The sequence below is a fragment of the Glycine max genome, chromosome 9, assembly GCF_000004515.6.
Source record: "Glycine max cultivar Williams 82 chromosome 9, Glycine_max_v4.0, whole genome shotgun sequence".
Classification (NCBI taxonomy): domain Eukaryota; kingdom Viridiplantae; phylum Streptophyta; class Magnoliopsida; order Fabales; family Fabaceae; genus Glycine; species Glycine max.
The window spans coordinates 179,317-201,209 of NC_038245.2; the positions used below are offsets into that span (position 1 = coordinate 179,317).

At 33.3% G+C, this 21,893-nt stretch overlaps 1 protein-coding gene across 8 annotated transcripts; it reads right to left on the reverse strand.

Moving 5' to 3' along the window:
- Positions 1–222: 222 nt before the first annotated feature.
- LOC100787334 (molybdenum cofactor sulfurase) lies at positions 223–19,991 on the reverse strand. Of its 8 annotated transcripts, none has more exons than XM_006586679.3 (22): positions 19,737–19,985; positions 19,557–19,655; positions 19,404–19,462; positions 19,134–19,294; positions 18,029–18,180; positions 17,832–17,958; positions 16,281–16,386; positions 16,154–16,199; positions 15,778–15,816; positions 15,549–15,705; positions 13,713–13,815; positions 13,290–13,406; positions 13,058–13,135; positions 12,852–12,953; positions 12,487–12,559; positions 10,092–10,202; positions 8,520–8,584; positions 5,176–5,324; positions 3,846–4,078; positions 2,321–2,457; positions 684–788; positions 223–589 (listed from the first exon to the last, which is right to left on the reverse strand). In XM_006586679.3, exons 1-22 carry the CDS (start codon positions 19,852–19,854, stop codon positions 485–487), a joined length of 2,442 nt encoding a protein of 813 aa, XP_006586742.1. In that variant the 5' UTR covers positions 19,855–19,985; the 3' UTR covers positions 223–484. The 8 variants fall into 8 exon arrangements, 7 of the variants coding, with proteins under 7 accessions (XP_006586742.1, XP_006586741.1, XP_040861203.1 ...); XM_006586678.3 differs by having other exon boundaries at positions 223–592; XM_041005269.1 differs by having other exon boundaries at positions 16,281–16,383; positions 19,737–19,984.
- Between the last annotated feature and the right edge of the window lie 1,902 nt (positions 19,992–21,893).

Here is a 21,893-nt window from a genome sequence, read left to right on the forward strand (position 1 = left end):
CCAGATTAAGTGATGTTGTCGTGTGTTGCCGACGTACGGATATGTGTATTAGCAAGATATCATATTCGTAAACAAAAATTGTTGGAATTCACAATCCATCAGTTTAATTGAACGGAAAAGATCAAATTGATGCATTTTAAAATACTTTAAGACCAAATTGAATCTTTTAAAAACTTGAGAACTGAATTGATGATTAAGCTTTTTTTTCATGATCTTGGGTGGTTGAATCAAATCACATCATACCTTCTTTATTATTGATTTTTGTTGTCATTATACAACATTACAAAATTTATTACCAATATGCATTTTTTCAATATTCATTCTCACATTAGAGCATATTTCGCAACCCCAATTGTGGAACTGCACGACATAAAGAAGAAAATACATGATACTTTAGAGCCACATGCACTACAAGGTCACGAACTATATTGAGGACATGAATTTGCAGGCATTTGTGTATGATTATACACACACATTGCATATTTTAATCCGGATGCACATCTTGGCCCACATGAAGCCAGAAATCACCTTTTTGCTGCTCTCCGTCAATAGAAACATGTTTCAGCAGTATACCAAACAAAATTTTTCCCTGCTGTAATATATTTATATTAGAATATTGATGCATTAAAATAAATCAAATATATAACTGAAATCTAGTTAAAAACAACTTGGCCAACCTTTACCCTCCTGTAGGATGCTAAAGTTGCCAAAGGTTCATTTGACTTTTGCACTTGTCCCGCATTTATTGTAAGGTTGATTATCTGGCATCGATTACATCCCCCAAGCGACTGGTGAATTGAGAGAGAGAGAGGTCAAACAATCAAATCCCCAAAATTAAGCAAAAGAAATATTGTTCTCTACAAGTAGTGCATACAGCTGTATGAAGGACATTTTCATCACATCATGCATGCTGCTATTGTTTATGTCTTGATTAATACTTCATATGACAATATCACCCATAAACCCTAAAATTGGACAAGGAACAACATTGTACAACTATTTATTAAGGTGGAAGAAGAGATGCAGAATCGCAGGTGGCATACCACAAGGATTGTTGTTGAAGAAAATTGGGCAGCAAGGCATTTAAGTTGTTCATAGATGTTGACTGGGTTGGATCCATTATTGATCAAAGTAAACATCTGGCTAGTGTACATTTGTTTGGGAAAATTCGGTTACATGGAGGAGAAAAAAAACAAAATGTTGTAGATAGTAGTGCAAAGGTTGAATATAAGGCAATGGCACAAGGAGTTTGTGGAATTCTAAGGCTTAAAAAAATTCTAGAAGATTTACAACTTCTTATGACTCTTCCTATGAAGTTGTACTGTGATAACAAGGATGCAATTAGTATTTCCCAAAATCCAATTCAAAATACCCGAACCAAGCATGTAGAAACTACAGACATTTTATAAAATAGAAGGTGGATGAAAGCCTAACTGGCATGAAAAATATTCGTACTTCACAGTAAGTGGCAAGCATTATTGCAAAAGGATTGTTTAGACATGACTTTGAATTCTTTATTTTTTAAGTTGGGCATTTGGACATCTTAGCACCAACTTGCTGGGGTGTCAACAGTTGCACGTGCTTTTATTTTTTATTTCAAATAATTATTCTAGAAGATTTAGGTAGTTAAGATAAAGATTAGACTTAGATTATTCAAATCTAAACTTATTTGATTCTCCCTTATTTTCTCTCCATCTCATTCTTGTATTTATTTGGTAATCAGAGTGGTCAGGATTTCTCCTAGCTATCTCTACATATATAACTCTCTCATATAATTCTTGTCAATCAATAGTAAGAAATATTGTTTTTCTCTTCTAAGGGTTCTAGAATTATTATATTCTAAAATAACTTAACAACTTTGACACCCCCATCAAGTTGGTCCATAGATATCCAAAATGCCCAACTTGCTTACAAGAATTGATCGAACAATATGATAGAAAATCTCTCAAATTCATTTCTTATCAAATTCTCTTGAATTAATTGTCAAACCCTAATATTAATACACTACTCTTATCAAGGGCATTCTTATAAAAAATGTGCTAATGAAGATCTCATCAGAAAAAACAAGCAAAGATGAAATACAAATAGAGACAAATTCACATGGAAATTATATTAGTTTAGCAGATTGCTACATGAGCAGATAATGGAAGTTGTAACGCGGAAGGACAACATCCATGAATTTGCTCAAATCAATACCATTAATCAACACAAGCAGCATAATTCAAGGTTGGTCAAAAAGGGCTATCTATCTACTATGTCCAATTGCACAATAAGAAGAAACTTGTTCTATCGAATCATTGAGAAGGTTATTTGCACTTACACTGAAATACTTGTTTCCAATCCTAATGTATCTCCATCCATCTTCAGCATAAGGCCTACCTCCAGATACCACAAGATTGGGACGAAACCTACTTGCACTGACTTGCATCACTTTTCCATATATGCCCTTCTGTACATCTAATAACATCAATTATAGTTGGAAAACATTCAATATTCCAACATATTGGGGTTGAGAGATAAATAACAATATAACTAATAAAGTTTGATTAGAAATATGAGAACTGAAAATATTGTTGAATGTAGTTCAGGACACAAAAAGGTGGTAAAGTTCACAATGAAGATACACGATAAACAAGGTTGTTGGACCTATTAGACTACCCTTATTGAACCACCTGCAAATGTATAATCTTTTACGCTCGAAATGTCTAGTTCTTGGTGTGAGGGGTGTGTGTTAGAGATCCCATATTGACTAGTGATATAGCCAAAATAGTATATATAAGTGAGAGTAACCCTCACCTTACAAGCTAATTTTGTGGAGTTTAGTTAGGTCTAAATTCAAATTCTAAGATACTATAAGCCCACATTTTAATATGGTATCAAAGTTTATCGTAGGCCCATTGTTTTTTACCACCAGCATTTGCCACACTTTAGGCCAGTATCCCTAAGTGTGAAGAGAAATGTGGAAAGTCGCTTTAATTGCGGCCTCTTTGGGGGATGCCTTAATTGCAACCTCAAGGGTGATGGTTTAGTCCCACATCGACTAGAGATATGGCTTAAATAAAGTTTATAAAGCTTGGGCAGTCCTCATCTAACTAGTCAATTTTATGGGTTGAATTAGGTCCTAATCCAAAATTCTAAGAATACTAATCATAATCCGAACTAATTAAGGAAAAAATCATGATGATAAGACAAGGAAATATGATAACCAATTGTAAGAGATAATAAAGAATCAAGGAAACTAATCCTAGAAGATAATCTAAGATATAAAATACTTTTGGATATTTCCATATAATATTCTAACAGGGAGCTATAATATCAACTTGAAAAAATTGTCATCTTAATTAAAGGAAAAAAGTAATAAGATCTTTGAGAAAACCACACCACAAAAACTAATCATTGTAGTGGGAGAGCCCAAGGACAAATAAACCCTACACAAAAATCCCATACTCCCAATGTGGGATTCAAGTCTCATACCTTACAAAACCCTAACAAAGAGGCAGTAAAAACATACAAGGAAATAAAATCTATACAACATGAAAAGCAGAAAGAAGAAAGCAAATAAAACATAAACCATTCATCACATGCTGCAACGGTTTGTGATATACAAGTGATCGCTAAAGGAAAATTTAATCTTTTCTAAGGAATTTCACATGCCCTTCTATTTTGTTTATTACATTAAAATCCCCTCTGAATCAGCAACAGTGCAATCCTTTATGCATCATTAACTAGGTTTTTAAAATTTGTCAAACATCAATCAAAATATTCTATTGCATTCTATAATGAAACTGAAGTAACGAAAGACAAGGACTGGTATATTATATAAGAAAATGGGTACACGAGAATACCTGAGCTTAATCTTCTATTTAGGTCAGAAACACTTTCCTCAGATACAAGTAAGAACTGTGCTTCATTGGCAAAATTAAGTTTGTTCTTCGGATCTCTACATGTGGCTGCACCTTTGATCTTATTTAACATAAAATCCTGATCGAAACTAGAATACCGTAACAAAGAGCAAGTTTTACCGATGGCTTCACTAAACCATGAATTGGTCTCATTGTCATAACTATATACCTCGTACCTAAGAAAATATAGAAATAAAAAATAAAATAAAATAATTCCAAGCATGAGAGATCAAAATAAAGCTGACACTGTAAAACAATTTACAAACTTCTTAAATGTTCATGTGATATTCTCAGATTCAATTAATCAACACCAGTGTATGTACGTACCAAACTAATGAAATTACCCTTAACGATACATAAGAATACATGTACAACAAAAGATTATAAATTAATAAGGCTTAAATATGTTTATAGTTCTTCAAATTTGAGACACTTTTTTAGTCCCTCAAATTTATGTCCATGGCTATTGTTGTACCTAGAATACATGCATGTACTTAGGAACTAGAATCATCATTAATCTCCCAGTAAACACAAAATTGTAATCTTAGCCAAGGTGTCTATAAATACTAGATCAGCTAAGAGCTTTAGTCACTTGGCAGCTCACCAAATCCTAGCCTTATGCAGAAGTAGAATATAGGAATAAGGCTACAATCACGTGTGGCCTCATTTGGATCAAAAAACTTCAAGAATTGAAGTTAGGTAATACTTGGCAAATGAAATTATGTTGTGATACTCAAGTGGTTCCTTCTATAGCTTCCAATCTAGTGTTCCATGAAAGAACAAAACATATTTAAATTGATTGTAATTTTATTCAGGAATAATTTCTCTATAAAGAAATCATTACTAAATCTGTCAATTCTAATAATCAACTAGAAGAGTAAAATGCCTATTGGAATTTGTAGCAATTAATTTTTCAAAATTTGTATGTGTAGCAACATCTTCACAATTTCTAAGAGGATCAAGAATTCAATATATTTGTTCCAAGCTTGGAACATTTATGCTCTAACTGGAGGGGGAGTATTGGATATAGTAGTTAAACATCTATTCAAATTTGTAACAATTAGTTTTCAAAATCGCATATGTAGCTATTTTTTGTAATTAGAATATACCATTCATGATGTACTCCAGAGTGTATATAATACTAGATCAGATGCGTAACTTACTCAACTATTCAGAAAATTCATTTGCACAATCACAAACTTTCTCAAGCATAACAATAAGTTTGCAAGGGTAAGTTGATCCATATATGGATAATGTACATAACATCATATACCTCTGTCCATATAGTTCAATCTCCTCTATAACACCATAAACATCTGACTCAAGCCGAATTTGCAATCTTTCTTCACAACGTGGAGATTCTACAAACAACATTCCCTGACTGAGGTCTATAAAGGTGCTTATAAAGCCCATTTCAGGAACCTACAAAATTAAGATCAAACAAGTCAAAACTTCACAATCAAGCATAATTTGTGAAAATTGAAAACTCGGTAAACGTGTAACAAAATTCAGAGTGAGGGATAGACAGAGTTGGCTGGAATCTCATCATTAAGACTAGTGAAGGTAGCAACACTAGGAATCTTAGCTTAATACCTGAATCCACAGAAGCTTCATACAGACATGACTAATAAGTATTAGCAAGAGTATAAACCATAAAAGCAAGGGACACCAAACAAATTAGATGAATGAATGTAGAACAATTCTAAATTCAAGGTGTACATCCTCACCGTGGTTGGCAATTTGCTCTAGGCTAAGAATAGGTAGAGCCTCCTCTCATCCTAAAATTTTTATTACCAAAAAGAAGTCTATACTCAAAGCAACCAAATTGATTCAATGTTAAGCATCAAAGATGTATTAAATTAATTATAGCCAATGTTTAACAGCATAGTGCCGAGAAAAATTGAAATACATTTAGAAATTAACAAAGTATTTATTTGGAATTTTGCACAATACAATAATGTATATGTTTGATCATGCAATTGAACTGAGACAGATTTGAAAAAGGATTTATTTTCTTGGAGGATGGATGTCCTTATTAGGGTTCATTCTTCCATAATTTCTCTTTGAACTTATATTCATTACATGCACTTATGAGGTCAAAAAACGCAAGATTATGAAGAACCTTCTTTGTCAGGTGAGTCAAAGACAAGAAGACATCAAATGTGATCATCGGGGAAGTTGGTTTGTTACAAAGGAAGAGGATTTGAGTCTTCTTCACTTAGTGTCAAAGAACATTGTTTTGGCATGCACGAATGAGCATTATGTAAGTTTCCTGAACACTTTCTCGTGAATATTGGATTGTGTCCCTTGGAATAACTCAGACTACTTGTGAGTTGAAATTATCACAACAATTACTTGAGAAAATTGGTTTCAATAGTGCAAGGTCACTGATAACGAAGCAGCTTTTTGCATGGTCTTTTATCCAGTCGTCCAAAAGAGGAGAAAGCATACTGAGGTTGGGAAAGACTCCAACAAAAATTTGTTTCTACATTTCACGTGAGGAATGGATAACTGCTAAATATGAGCTATTTTTTACAATAAAAATATATTGAAAATATCTTTAAAAATATTTATTTAATTTGGCTTAAATATTAAGATTTGATATTTTTCCTTGCAGATATGAAATGAAGAGATTAAAAGAGAAAAAGATCAAGAAAATATCCAAAATATTAGGAAGTCTCAGGAAGATATGATTAAAAGCAAAACAGACCCAAAAGATATCAAAAAGGAAGATTTCTAGCATCAGGCCTAAGTCCACTACAACAACTATAAAAAAGGAGTCAAGCCAATTAGAAAAGACACCACTACAGAATCCCCTTTAGGGAAAATCATTTTCTCCCTTTCTTTCACCTCTTTTCATTGTAAAGCCCTCAATGGCCATGAGTGGCTAAACCCTTAGTTAGGGCCTAGTAGGCCTAAAAATCAAAGCGATGTATGATGTACTCACTATTTATCAATGCAATATCAAGTGTTTTCTTTCCTATTATCTTTTTTATTTTTATCTTGCATACTCATCTTTATATTCTGTTAGGGGTCAGGTGTTCGAGAGAGGGTAACCTTTAATTAAGATTTAAAGAGAATAGGCATGTATCGATTTTAGGGTGTTGACCCTCGAGATAGGGTAACCTTTAATCGAACAAGAAGAAAGGATATCTTAATAAAATCATTGTTAAACATAGAATGATTGCATTATGTCCATGTGTCACAGCAAACATCTAGAATTAAACATTCATGCATTTTATTTATTGAATCTTTTCAAAGACATTTGAGAGATAGGTAAATAAAATAGGCTTGTCATCTTGAGACATCACGGGCAAGTATTCTAACAATGTGGATAGGATAAAATCACCTGGTAAAAAAAATCATAAAATCATACATCCTAGGCAGATAAGGCAGGCTAGGTCCCAACGTTATCAAATTCTGATTTTATTTTATTTTTATCTTCTATTTTTATCTTTTCTTATCTTTATCGTAATCTTTTATTTTTCTTATCTTTTACTTTTATTTTCTTTATCTTCTATTTTTATCATCTTTTAATTTAAATCTTTTATTTTGATCTTTAAATCTTTATCTTATCTACTCTATTTTCTTATCTTTATTTTAAATTCTTTATCTATTGCTTCATTAATCTAAGTACAAACAAAGTTCCTGTGGATTCGACACTCGAACTTCTGAGTACTTTACTACTTGTGACAATTTGATACACTTGCCAACGAGTTAACAATGGACAACAGCTGGTGTGAAATCTTCACTGAAGCTCTTAGTTGTAACTAGGTTAATTATAAATGCATCAGTATTTTAAATGTATATAAATTGTGCTTGTCTTTGTTCAAGTATAAATACATACACAAGGAGGCTACCTGAGAAAAAATTAGTGCATCCAATATAAATTTTCTTCCTTCAGTACAATGGCCGTCCTAGACATTTTGGGTAGTGACTAGTGGGAGCATAGGGACACACATACACACGAGATAATCTTTTAAATATTTATATTTACACGTGTTCCTTATACATTTTCACATTTTTTTTATATTAATACACTTCAAGAATATTTTGTCTATATTATTAAATAACAGTACTGTAGCTGAATCCCTCTTATAGGAGGAGGGAAATAAAGGACCAAGAAATCACAGGAAAATAAATTATTGATATCAGCATCATAAAGATTGATTTCCTAAATTATAGGATATTTAATATTACCCTAATAAACCAGAACATTTAAAGTCATAAAATCAGATAAGAGATATTAATTTGTGAACTTCAAGAAATACTACTATTTTCTTTTCTTCTCTTTATGTACATAATCAAGCATCCAGTTCTTCATCCATCTACCATACAATTAAAGGTTTGAATTGAAAAGGTTCATGAAGACTTGAACATCTAATCAACCCTTCATTTTGGTTCTGTTTTAATCCATTGTTACATGGCATAAACTAACTCCCATGAGAAAAGAGTATTACTGCTATTCACCTACACTTGATCAAAATTTTCAAAGAAAGAAAAACTATTCTCATGCATTCAACCAAAACATACAAGACAAGATGCAGTTCCTGAAGTATGCATCCTGCATCACAGATGATCTAAATTTTAGAGCTCGTCTTTCATACAACAGCTTACCTTTTTCTGTGTAAGTATTTCACCAGTTAGGCTTTTGAGAATCCACTCGCGATCATGTGTCAAGCCTGCACAAAATTTAAGGAAAACCTTTTCATCAAAGGCTATAAGAGAAACTATAGAGAGAAAAAATGACCGGTTCACTAGATTGAATTTTTTTTAAAAAAAAATCAGAAGCAAGTAAAACTGGGAAAAAAAATTGAACGTGTGAGAAATAATGCTGAGAATGTAAGATATATATGCTCTTGAATAGTTCTACAAGGGTGCAATAATGCTAAGAATTGGGCATGATCATTGGAGTGCTAGGAATGAAACAAGAACACTTTGGTTCTTATATTTAAAAACAAAGGAGATACTTAAAATTGTGCTAATTACAAAGGTATAAAACTTATGAGTCACTGTGAAACTATGGGAAAAGGTAATTAAGCAAAGATTAAGAGGAGAGACGAGGATTATGGAGAATCAATTTGGTTTTATGTTGGAAAGGTCGATAACAGAAGCCATTTATCTTTTACAAATATTGATGGAAAGGTACTGAAGTTAAAAGAGACTTGCATATGAATTTTATGGACTTGGAAAAAAACTTCTGATTGAGTGCCAAAAGAAGTGTTGTAGAAGACTTTGGAAAAGAAAGGGGTTCGTGTGGCATATATTCAAGCTATGTAGGACATGTATGATGGGGTAACTACTAGTGTGAGAACTCCAAGAGGCAAGACTAAAGACTTTCCTATAAGCATAGAATTACATAAGGGTCAGGTTTAAGTCCTTGTTTAATCCACTTTTGGATTTGCTAGGGACATACAAAAGACTATTCCTTATTAGATGCTTTTTGTGGATAATATAATATTGATTGAGGAATCAAGGAAAGCAGTTATTCCAACTTGAACTTTGGAGATAGACTTTGGAAACAAAGGGTTTTTGCTTAAGTAGGAATAAGACAATGTATATGCATTGCAAGCTTAGCAAGAGAAGATTGTGACTTGGAAGTAAAAATGGGAGAAGATATCATACCGCAAGTTTGTAAGTTTAAATATATGGGATCAATACTACAAAATGATGGGAAAATTAATGAGGATGTCACACAGAGAATGCAAGCAAGATGGCTGAAATGGAGAAATGCATCAAGGTTATTTGTGATTGCAAAGTACCCACCAAACTTAAAGGCTAATTTTATCGTATTGCTATACATCCACTATGCTCTATGGTAGTGAATGTTAGGCTTTAAAGGGACAGCAAAAGAAAAATGTGAGTGTGGAAGAAATGAGAATCTGATAAAAAAAAATACAAGGAGAGAAAAACCTGTATGATTTCTCTTGGGAGAATAAGAACGAAAATAAACAAAATGAGAAGAAAAGGAATGAAGCAGTGGGAAAAATTTCAAGGTTTTCTGATACCATGTTAGTAAACATGATTCAATTGAGAGGAAAGTATAAAACTTAGATAAGTTCAGTACAAATGGATTACATCAAGACTTTCATATAGGCAACAAACTAGCAACTCACAACTAACAAACACTTAACCAACTATATCTCTAATATATGTGTGTGTGTGGGGGGGGGGGGGATAAATTATTACCATTGTTGCTAAGAGGCCAACTGCTTGCACTGAAACCTCCACAGGATTTTATTGGATATATTGTAATTGATTTGAGATAATAACCAGTATCCACAAAACCCTTATCAAGGCCTGCAGGCAATCAACTGAGTAAATGTCCATCTAAAACAATAAAAACAGAATTATAGAATGTTTTAAGTAGGACAGACCAAACAGTCAAAACAATGTGTGTAACATAGCTTTTAACTAGAGATATTTAACAAAATCCTGGATTATTTATGTGACAACAGAAATACAACAATTGATAAGTTAATTGATGATTAAAAAATACAAACTGAATTTGACTTATAGCTCTACACATTGAAATTATGCAAGGAAGGTTATTGTCCCCTTTAAGATCTCTTTTTTATCTGGAACACAAATTGTGGAAGGATTTTGGAGAGCGAGCATATAAAGAGCCATTGCCCGAAGGGATTCTAGGAAGCCATGCAAACACAAAAGCTTTTTATATACAACAACAATCAAAGTCTTTTCCCAATAGATGGGCTAAGCTACATGAATCAAATGACACAATTGTATTCTATCTATAACTAATTCTTCAACAAAGCCACTTAATTTTGGATCTCCTTTAGATGGTTTTACTTGAACTCTTTCCTGGACTACCTCTACCTCTATAGTTATCAGTCCAATTCTAGTATGATACCAGAGTCTATCTAGTTTTAATGTCAAGCCACTAAGAGATGTAGTCCTGTAAACTTCACACTCCAATCCAGATGTCCATTCTTGCGTGTGAGGGTGTGTGTCAAGATATCCCACATTAGCTAGAAATAAGGCCAAGATACTACTTATAAGGCTTGAAAAATCCTCCCCCTCCCCCCAACTATCTTTTGGGATAGAGTGTTAGGCCTAGTCCATTTCTAACACGTTGCATCAAGTATTGTGCATGCAAAAAAAGAGTTGGTTTACATGCTCAAGGATCCAAAATCAATGTGTTCCATGCAGATGCCCTGATTTGGCGAGTGTGGGCATGCCATTTATTAAGTTTTTCAATGCCATCTGAGATGTTTCTGGCATGATATGTTCACTCAGGAAGTTGGTAACAGCTTACTGGCCAGCAGTGGTAGTTCTGTCTAGCTTTTGGTTGATTTCTTGCTGTTTGGTTTCCGTATTTCTTATCCATTATAGGGTAGTTTTCCAATTACGTGTGACATTCTAATAATGATCTTGGCCTGTTTGATAAGTTCCAATGATTCTGATCTGATATGGGACACTCATCTATTTGGAGTTTGGAGCCACTTGGTGTTTCTTCCTTCTAATTGTCTTCTTTCTCGGGTTGTCCATTCCCGTGGCGTTCTTCTGTGCCTGTTTTGTGGTGATTGTCTTTGGTACTTGCAACTTTCTTTGAAGTTCAATGGATTCAACAGCAGATAATGTTGGAGATAAGATACATAAAATTCACGGAATCACATAGACCAATGCAATGTTTTCCCCAACCAAAACGATTGAGATGATTACCACCCATGAAATCAGTAATCACATCTTGAATGGTCGGGAGAATTGCATCCCCTGCTGATTGAGCTTAGAGCATTGTTTGAGTATTGACAAGCCAGTTCATCTTTCTGATGCTCCTCTTAGAGAAAAGGAAGATGATGAGTGATGTTTAAGATTTGCAACTAAGACAAGATGCTTCATCCCAACTTTGAGCATTGGCAAACAAAAGTTCACTTCTGAGTTGAATGCAGCACCACAGCAAGTAAGAAGGCAGGAAAGTGGCAAATGAATAAGTAATACTAAGTAGCAAATATGATTGCCATTTTCATTTTTCTTTAGACAATATAGTGAGAGAGAGAACAATATCAGCCAAGGCGACTAGAAACCCTCTAGAATACCCAAGAAATACTACTAATGGGCATATAAGGAAACAAAATAGGGCGTCCCAGTACACGAGGCTCCCACCAAGTGAGGTTTGGGGAGGGTAGATATATGCAGTCTTACCCCTACAAGCAGAGGTTATTTCCAGGATTTGAGCCCATGACCTCCAAACCACAAGGCAACAATTTACCATTGCACCAAGCCTTGCCCTCGCATAAAAGAAAAATAAACAACAGCATAAAATCTTTGATATCAGTTAAACAAACTTCCTGAAGAAATTATTAGAAGAAATCCACATAAAAATTTACTAGCTTGTAAGAATCCCATATTGAAAATTGTCAAGTAAGCTTACTATGTAGCTGCATTAAAGCATGCACTATATTCATGTACGCAAATCTATTTGTGCCTTTTCATATGGGAAGGAGAGGGGCAAAAATGCAAATGCAATAAAAAAGCAAGTCCTTGTCATTTAAAGGACATAAGCAATTGGGACTTGAATTCATCAAGTACAAAGAATAAATTGATGTTAGAAAAGGAGGTGGACCTTTCATTTGATTCCCATGGTCAATGTGAATTTGAGGTGACATGAAGGAACTTGCAACAAAATCAACAAATTTCTGAAAATCAGAAGATAAAAAATATAACAAAATTAGATTTGTGAAAAGGGTAACAAAAATCTTGAAAAATATGCTTAATCCAACATTAACACACCAAGCTAGAATTCCAAGCAGAATTAGCAATTCATAACATAGTCTTTGGTGCCCTATTTTAACTCAATAAGTTATCTATTTTCCATATTAAGAAAGTATAGGTTACTCATGAACAAAATGAAAATGAATACAGAACCAGATGAGCTTAAATTGTTCCAAAAGTTGAACAAAAATGCAAAATGGTCCAAAGATTTCAAACCTTGACATCCTCATATGTTGACATGTAGCCAAAGGATATTCTTACAGCTCCAACAGGTTTACCATTGATTATATCAAGATCATCCCAACAAACGTGACCAGCCTAAATACAAAAACAAATAAATAAATAAAAATCATTTGTTACGTTATACAATATACACTCATAACATAGATAAACCAATCATCGTAAGAAGATGGTATAAATACCTCAGTATTTGAAATAAGATCCAAATGAGACAAGCCAAGGTATTTTGCACATGCACCTGGATTGCAGAAGCATCCTGTCTAAACAGATAGCAAATGAAGATAAAAATCAGCATTCAATCAATAACCTTAATGCAAAAGCATTGCAAAAGTACAAATAAACAATACTTTACCAAGATGACTACATGAATTTACAAAAAGAAAATATTAACATGAAGAAATCCATAATTTATACCCTTAGCTGAATTCCTGAAAGTGATGCCAGCTTTTCCACTTCACGGTATCCATACCAAGAGCCATCAGGCCGTTTCAAGTTGAATGAAATTATTGGACCCATTTCATGACACAGTTTCTGGATTAAAATAAAAACAATATTAACTAGTACGAAGTTCCTAAAGACAGATGGAGAAAATAAATGAAATCACTTGAGTGACCTGCTGCTGCTGATATATGTGCATTGTGTGTGCGAAGGTAGTAAGTACATTTTTTTATTTACAAAAACAAGAAAACTATGTCATTTCCGAGGCTCTTATTCTTTTTCAATGCTGTACTAACTACCAACAAATAAGGAATATAAAATAGTATTATGTAGCATGAGGAAAAAACACCTCAGGTACTAAATTCAATGGGAAGGACAAGAAATTGTGCACAAACTAACCATTGAATTATGGTGTCCATAGAGGATGCAGACACTAGATCCATTGCCATGCCTCATGGCCAAGAGCATTTTCCTCGTATACAAGGCAAGAGATGCTATATGTCTACAAGGAAACAATTTTGCATGCTTTTAAAAATAAAAATTCAAAGGAAATAATGTTGAGACAACTTAAAGGAAAACAATATGTTATAATAAATTACTTTAAACTAGAGGGTGTGTGTTGAGATCCCAAATACACTAGAGAGATATGGCCAATGTAGTTCTTATAAAGTTTGGACAATCCTCACTTTACAAGCCAGTCTTGTGGGGTTGAGATCCCAAATCAACTAGAGATATGATCAATGTAGTTCTTATAAAGCTTAGGCAATCCTCACCTTACAAGCTAATTTTGTAGGGTTGAATTATGTCCTAAATCCAAATTCTTAGATGTTGTACCACATCATGATACACCATACCAATTTAATATCCACTTATTCTGAATTTCTATTCCTCTTTTTCTCCTTCCTTACCTACACCCAGTAATATCAACAATCCCCACTCTGCATCAATGGATTATTTTATTCATTGGCTTTCAACTAATTGGTTAAACTTGTGGGTGAATTGTTATTTACAATAGTAAACATGTGTCTGATGTAAAACACATGGATGCAGCAAAAAAAAATTCCCCTTTGTTATCATAAATTTAAGGTATAACATTTTTTTGTTGGTATATGGCACTTGAGACATCAAACAGTATTCACCTTACAAATCATAAATACTATATGCTAACATCCATATATTATGTCTCCAAATGTCAAAAATCGTGATCACCTGCTTCTGAATCTTGAAAATATTTTCTTTCAAATTTTGTTCTGTGCAGTATCAGAAGTAGCATTTAACCAACTTGTGATTAACTATGGTCCAAACATTGACATCATAAAATTTCCCATTTTTTCTGCATCAGTGTTTTTTATATTGCAATTAATTTTGATAGGATAATCTTTTAGAGTCTCTTCTTTTTCTCGGTTTTCTGCTACATTATGCCTCCGTAGTTTCAGCGATATCCGATGCATTGTACTGTATTGCTGAAAACAGCTTCAAATAACTCATTATTAAGAACAGCTACATATTTGAATATATGTCCATTTTGGTCCTCCAAAGATATATGTGTCCACTGGTTGGTCCTCCATTTGTACATACATCAAATCCATCCTTAAATGTCCATTTATGGTATCAATTGGTTCTTAAAGTAACACCAAATTGGTACGTAAAAGAACAAAACTGATGACTTTAATTTATCATTGAAGGACCAATTTGATTAATGCAGGATCAATATATACCTTTGGTCATCAATAATGAACATTTAATCTAAATATTTTATTGCCATTATATTGTTATGTTGTGAAAATGACCTGAGTACAAGGTACAAGTATGTTACAAACTAGCTGTGCATTTTATCTTCAAACAACCCAAGCAAAAATGCATAAATTTCCTCATAAACTACAATGAAATGGCATCGATGTCCCGTTACCAACTGCAGCTGCAACAGCGGCAAATTGACACAATTTTGGGTATGTTACACAAAATTGCAATACAACAGCTCCAACTGCAATGTTATGCTGCTACAGGAGCTGTCACATGCTTAGAATAGCTCTGATTTGTTCTGTTTTACTGTGAATTTGTCAATATTTTTTCCTTGATCAGATGTTGAAAAGCATAAGCAGCTAGTTAAACCAGCCATACAATCAACAAGACCAAAATAAACATCTATCAAAAACCTCAAAGGGTAAATGATATTATGATAGTAACTTTATGTACAAAACTGGATATTTTATATAGTTATCCAAATCTGCATACCTTGATATTGCTGATACAGTTAAAGAATTCAGGATTTTGAAGCCATGGCGGATAGATACTATGCTCAAAAATGAAACAGTCCCATCCTCAAACAGTTCCTCAATACCTTCCCTTCTTTTAATGAAATCAATATCAGCAATCGATGCACTAACCGTTCCTGTGATGGGTCCAACCAATTAAATAACTAACTATAAACCACGATGAGGTAAGTAAATGCTAAGCCACAAACCTCCACTAAAATAAGTCTTCTTCAGTAACTTGGCAGCATCTGCAATGTAAAAGAATAAAGAAGATAATCAATAACAGACAAACTTTTGCAGAGTCAAATTACCATCCATATAAGACATGGGTTCCTTACTAAACTGAGACAACACACTATGTATCAACAGAATTCACAACAGGTATAGAATACAATGAATTACTCAAACATTTTCATCCTGAGATATATAATACAAACATAGATGACTGTCTTGTACTTAATGTCATCAAGATTGATGAATAAACAAAAGTATCAAATATAGTTCTAGGCAAAGTTCAGAATGTTATCACATCATGAAGTCCGCATAAAATTAGAATATATTTGTTGTTCACAATCATTAGCTTACCATTTCGAACAATGAGAGCTCCAAGCCCAGTTGGATAGCCAAACAGCTAATAGAAATGCAGAAGAAAAAACATCAATTTTCAAAGTAGTCCTTGATAAAAAAAAAATTAAAATACATATGCTCATACCTTGTAAAATGAGATAGCAACAAAATCTGCAGGATACTTAGACAAATCAGGTGGCATGGTAGCACATCCCTTTGCAGCATCAATTAAGACCATCCACTGTCCACTTCTTATGAGGAAAAAAAACAGTTAAGCAAATCTACAATCATTGATGCTTCAAAGAAGTTCAGCAGACAAATAAAGTGCTCCCTCTCTCTTTCTCCATATAGATATAGACAATCATCACAAACATACAAAGAGAAAGAGAGAGTGTCTAAGAAAAAACAATGCATTGTCTATTTCTTAAGGGGAAAAAAGTAATCAGATAAGTAAACATACAATCATCAATGCTTCAAAGAATTTCCAAAGACAAATAAAGCTCTCTTAGAGTGACTTAGAAAAAAACATAGTAATTCATCTAGTTAGTCTTTATTGGGAAAAACCCAAGTCCCACATTGACTAGAGATAGTACCAAGATAGAATATATAAGTGGAGGACAACACTCACCCTATGAGCTAGCTTTAGGAGTTGAGTTAGGCCCAAACCCACATTCTAAGATGATATTAGAGTCTATCCTAGATCCATTCAAAGGGCCACCCACCATGTTATCCATGCACGAAGCGCAAAAGTGTTGTTGGGCGTGAAGGGGTGTAGTGGGAAAAACCCAAGTCCCACATTGGGTAGAGATAGAGTATATAAGTGAAGGGCAACCCTCACCCAATGAGTTAGCTTTCGGGATTGAGTTAGGCCCAAACCCACATTCTAAGTGTCTTCTATGGTCATTGGGATCTCCATTATATTGGGAAGGACGAGTAAAACAAACTAACAAAGTGAAAGAAAAAGCATGTAAAAAAATATGCAAAGTACTAATGTCGTTCTACTAATGGTCTTTTAAAGTGGTGTCTTTGGTAGATCAACAAAGAGATTGGCATGTTGTGTTACATGTTTCTTTTTTTCCCTTTCATTCTTCATAGTTTTTGAGGAATTCTTATCATCTTGCCTTTGTACATCTGCTTTCTCTAAATAAAAATTTTGCTTATCAAAAACAATACAAAGTACTAAAATTTAAGTTTCTGTGAACAGGATAATTCTCATTGATGCATCCTCATATTCTAAAAAAAAAATGCAGAAGTCATGATTATTTTATAACACTGTAATGTTCAGGAATGTATCATCCGAAAATATAAACATACACATGCACAAACAAATCCTAAAGTCACACTGCACCTCTAGTATTTAGGAATTTAGCATATATAAAAGTGTAACAACAAATCTTGCATTACATGGGTTCACATTTGAATGGTTGTAGTTTATTTAATTACTATCTATCATATATTCTTTTCAACATACAGAATATTTATCCTTTAAATAAAAACATACAGAATATTTTGAATGAGGACATACAAGCAAATAATAAATTGCATGCATAATCAATTTGACAAGCTGTGATAGGGTCTGCACTGTAAAATAGTTAAATATGCATAACTTGAGTCATTTTTCATGTTATTTGGATAAAAGATACAACGTCATATACAAGGAGTCAATAAAACATAGAGATAGAATGATGTATATTACTGGCAAACTGAAGAAATTCCCAAGATCTTGCTTGAGTCTTCCTTAATAATCTTCACCAAGTCCAAGTCAAATCTCAACCCTGAGAAATTGCACTCTGATGGAAAGGCAAACAAATTATACACATCACCTGCATTGAGCAAACAGATATAAGAAAGTCATCTAAGGCACAGAAACATATCCATGACCTTAAGAGTTACCTGTTGGCTCTTCTTTCAGTGATCCAGCTACTTTTCTCCTCTGAACCTGGTGTGGTGATATCTTTGTAGTAATTGTTTCTCCTGATATTTCAGGATGTAATTCTCCTTCAATATCTACTGCAATGGCTGCTGCTCCTTGACCAAGAGCATATCTATACTAGTTAAGGAGGTACACAGAATGGTGTCATTCATCATCTCGTGTAGCAGAGCAATCATAATGGAAAAAATTAATAACACATCTATATTTATCAGAATGAGGGCGAGCCCTGGTGCAACGGTAAAGTTGTGCCTTGGTGACTTGTTGGTCATGGGTTCGAATCCGGAAACAGCCTCTTTGCATATGCAAGGGTAAGGCTGCGTACAACATCCCTCCCCCATACCTTTGCATAGCGAAGAGCCTCCGGGCAATGGGGTACGAAGTTTTTTATATTTATCAGAATGTGACAGGAACATTTCACTAAAGCAGTGTTATTGCAAGAGAATACTATATTCAATAACAGAGTCAGAAGAGATAAGGCATTCTCTGAATCCAAACTCAAGAAAGTAAAATAAAATCACTAAAAAATAATATAAAAATATTTGAGTCCTCAAATCCCGTTGAACAGAAAAATGGTTTGATAAGTATCGAATAGAGTCACATCAATGCCAAAAAAAAATATCTTAACGACTTCTAGACATCCAATGCCTAGATGAGGAGTGCTAGCAGCACACTCTACTATTAGTTAAAATTTATTGATTGAAAACTACAAAATCATTAGTGGGACTCACAAAATTTTATGATTTTCAATAAATTTCAGCAATGATAAAGTGTGTTAGAGAATGGGTTGCTAGCATTCCTCATGCCAAGATTCATCCCATTTTTCTAAACTTAAAGGCATTGTATCATCTGAACAGCGATGTATTGAACAGTAACTATCACAGTATATCCATTTCTTTTCTTTACAACAGCTCTGTGACCCAAAAGTGAACACTAGAATTTCATTATGTCTTCTACCCCCGTGTTGTAGAGCACTATTACCCTTCACTCTCCTGAAGTGAGCCAAAAGCAATTATTATGAAATTGAATGGTTTACCATTTATTTTTTATCAGGTAGGAATAGGATACTCTCTTATTCCAAGAACGCTATTATGATTCTCCATTGTATACATAAAACTACTGTTACAACTCCATGGAAAAGCCTCTCCTACCAGCTTCAGCGCTGCTGTTGCCCCAGAAGTAAATATACATTTGTATTCTTTGGGAGATGCATTGCAGTAGTCAAGGACCTGCATGAGTGAATGTGATAGTTCAAAAATCTGTGCAGATGTAGAAATCTACAGAACAGATATCAAAATGTTCAAACAAGAAACAGCAATAGCAATAGAACTTTAGTACCTGCTGGCGGGCGTTCTTGACAATGTCAAGAGTTGCAGAACTGGAGTCACTTTGGCTGTCTAGTATCGAAATTAAGGAATTTCAGTTAATAAAGTCAGTAATAAGAATATTGAAGTGTGATGTGAAACAATCGTATAAGATTAGGTAGGATACGAGGATTTGCGTATAGGTTAGTAGTGAGATCATTGAAAACAGATTCCATTTGCAGGTCAGAGTATAGAGTTGCCCCAGCATGATCCAAGTATACAAGATCTGTGAAAAGCGTTATGGAAATAAGAAATCGGAAAAGGAAAGACGAAACAACATCCGGAAATTGATTGATGTATGTATGACCTTGTAATTGTAATCTCTTGAATTCAGTAGCTCGAATTTGATCAACGGACTTGGGGCCGTTAGGGTAGCCGTAGTGTTCACCAAAGTCTCTGAGAAATTCTTCTTTGGCAGCGTCCATGTTCAACGTTCGGAGTTCCAGAGGCGGCAAATGGAGTAGCGAACAAGAGCTGTTACGTGCAGAAACGTTTCTTCCATGAGTCCATGACACATGGACAATAATATATCACGCCTCATGCGTCTTTTCCCCACTTCACCCAGACAGACCACGATATTTTTTATTTTTTATTTTTTTAGTAAATGACCTCTTTCCTTCATCAAAGTCAAAAATATTTTAAAGTTTTCGACGTGTATAAAGTGTCTGGCAGTTATATCCTATTGTTAAGTTTTTTTATCAATTAGATGTTAAGTTACTTAATAGTAAAGGAACCAATTTGAATATTTTTTATGTATTCAGATACTAACTCAATATTAAGTCAGAATTTTCAAATAATTTAATTGTCATTATTTTACATTTTCGTGAACAAAAGTGATCTTTTCCTATTTTTTCTTCTTTTTTTATCAATTATTGCTCAAGCATGAAACCTGATGTCCCATTCGAGGTGACATTTCATTTTTAGTTGAGTTTTTCGTTTCGATTTATTTTTCTTTTGAGTTTTTAAAAATTAAAAATATATAAAATGAGTTAATTATTTTATTTTATTACATTTCACTATTAAATAATGGTGATGATAATAATAATATTGATAACAATCATAATGATATCAAATCAACTTTTATATTTTAATATTTATATTTATTATTTATATATATATAAGATTGAATTATAATTCATTGAAATTTGTGTTTAATTATACTTGTGAGTCCAAAGTATTAATTTATAGTTTTTACTTCATATAATTGATATAAAAAAAATGTATATGAACCTCTTAGGTATTGTTGGGCTATGATGTCTAAATAAGGTTTTGAATGTTTACTAGTGTTAGTGTTAATGTTTTGTGTTAGTTATTTTTTAAAAAAAAACCATATAGATAAAATTAAAAATATTAAAATCACAAAACTCAATCTAAATCAAATCGTAAAAAATTGATTTAGTTTGTTTCAGATTCAATATTATCTTTAAATTGAACTAAATTAGACTACACAAATTTTATGTTTTGTTTGAATGACTTTTTAGTAAAAAGCCGAACCAAACAAGACCGCACCCCAAGGTGGTGGTGGTCAAATGGTGGCGACGTTGAAGGTAGTGGTGGGGTGGAATGATGATGGTGACGTCGAGACTATGATGGTGAAGTGGGGGTGGCAGAAAAAACATGATGGTGGTGGTGTGTATTTTTTAAAATTAAAAATCAAATTTATAAAACCTTTTTTCTTGGCTTTGAAAATGAATGTAAAATTGTTTCAAAATTGAGTTAAAAAAATCACTTCAATTCGATTTTTGTCAAACATGCTTTGTTTTGAAAATTGCATCTGAAAGTTTACAAAGCTGTTTTTTATGTTTTCAATTTTCAATATTTAAACCTTTAAAAAAAATATTTAAAGACTATATTATCTTATCTTTTGTGTTAGATACAATATTTGAGGTTATTGTGCTTTCATTGTTTGACCTTGATGTTGTTGCTTCTTTATGTGTGACTATAAAAGAATTCAGCATGTTCATGACAAAAAGTTTCAATGACTTGCAAATATATATGTGTGTAAGGATTAGATTGTCAAGGTAAGCTAGTTGTTTACTATCATTTATTATGCTAATTTATTATTGAGTTAGTCTTTTGATTTGAGCGTCACAGTTTCTTTTTAACAAGTATCTCTAACCCCTTCAAACGTTCGGGAGTTCGAAGACTATTCTCTAGACATTCAAGAGGTTGAAGATTGAAAATGATATTACACACTATTAAAGACACTTATAAGGAGGAAAAAACCTTAATACCCTTCTACAAGTACAACACTTACCCAAACAAAATGGTAAGAGTGACAATTCATACTCATGTACTACAAGAAAATATAATAGGTGACACACAAACATAAAAGATATACAATGAATGTCTTTCTAATGTTTGAATGGAACTTCACATATTCTCCATGATACAATACTTGACATTACCTGATGAAGTAATCTCATTTACGTGGAGTGATATATAAGTTGTGGTGTCTCTTAAC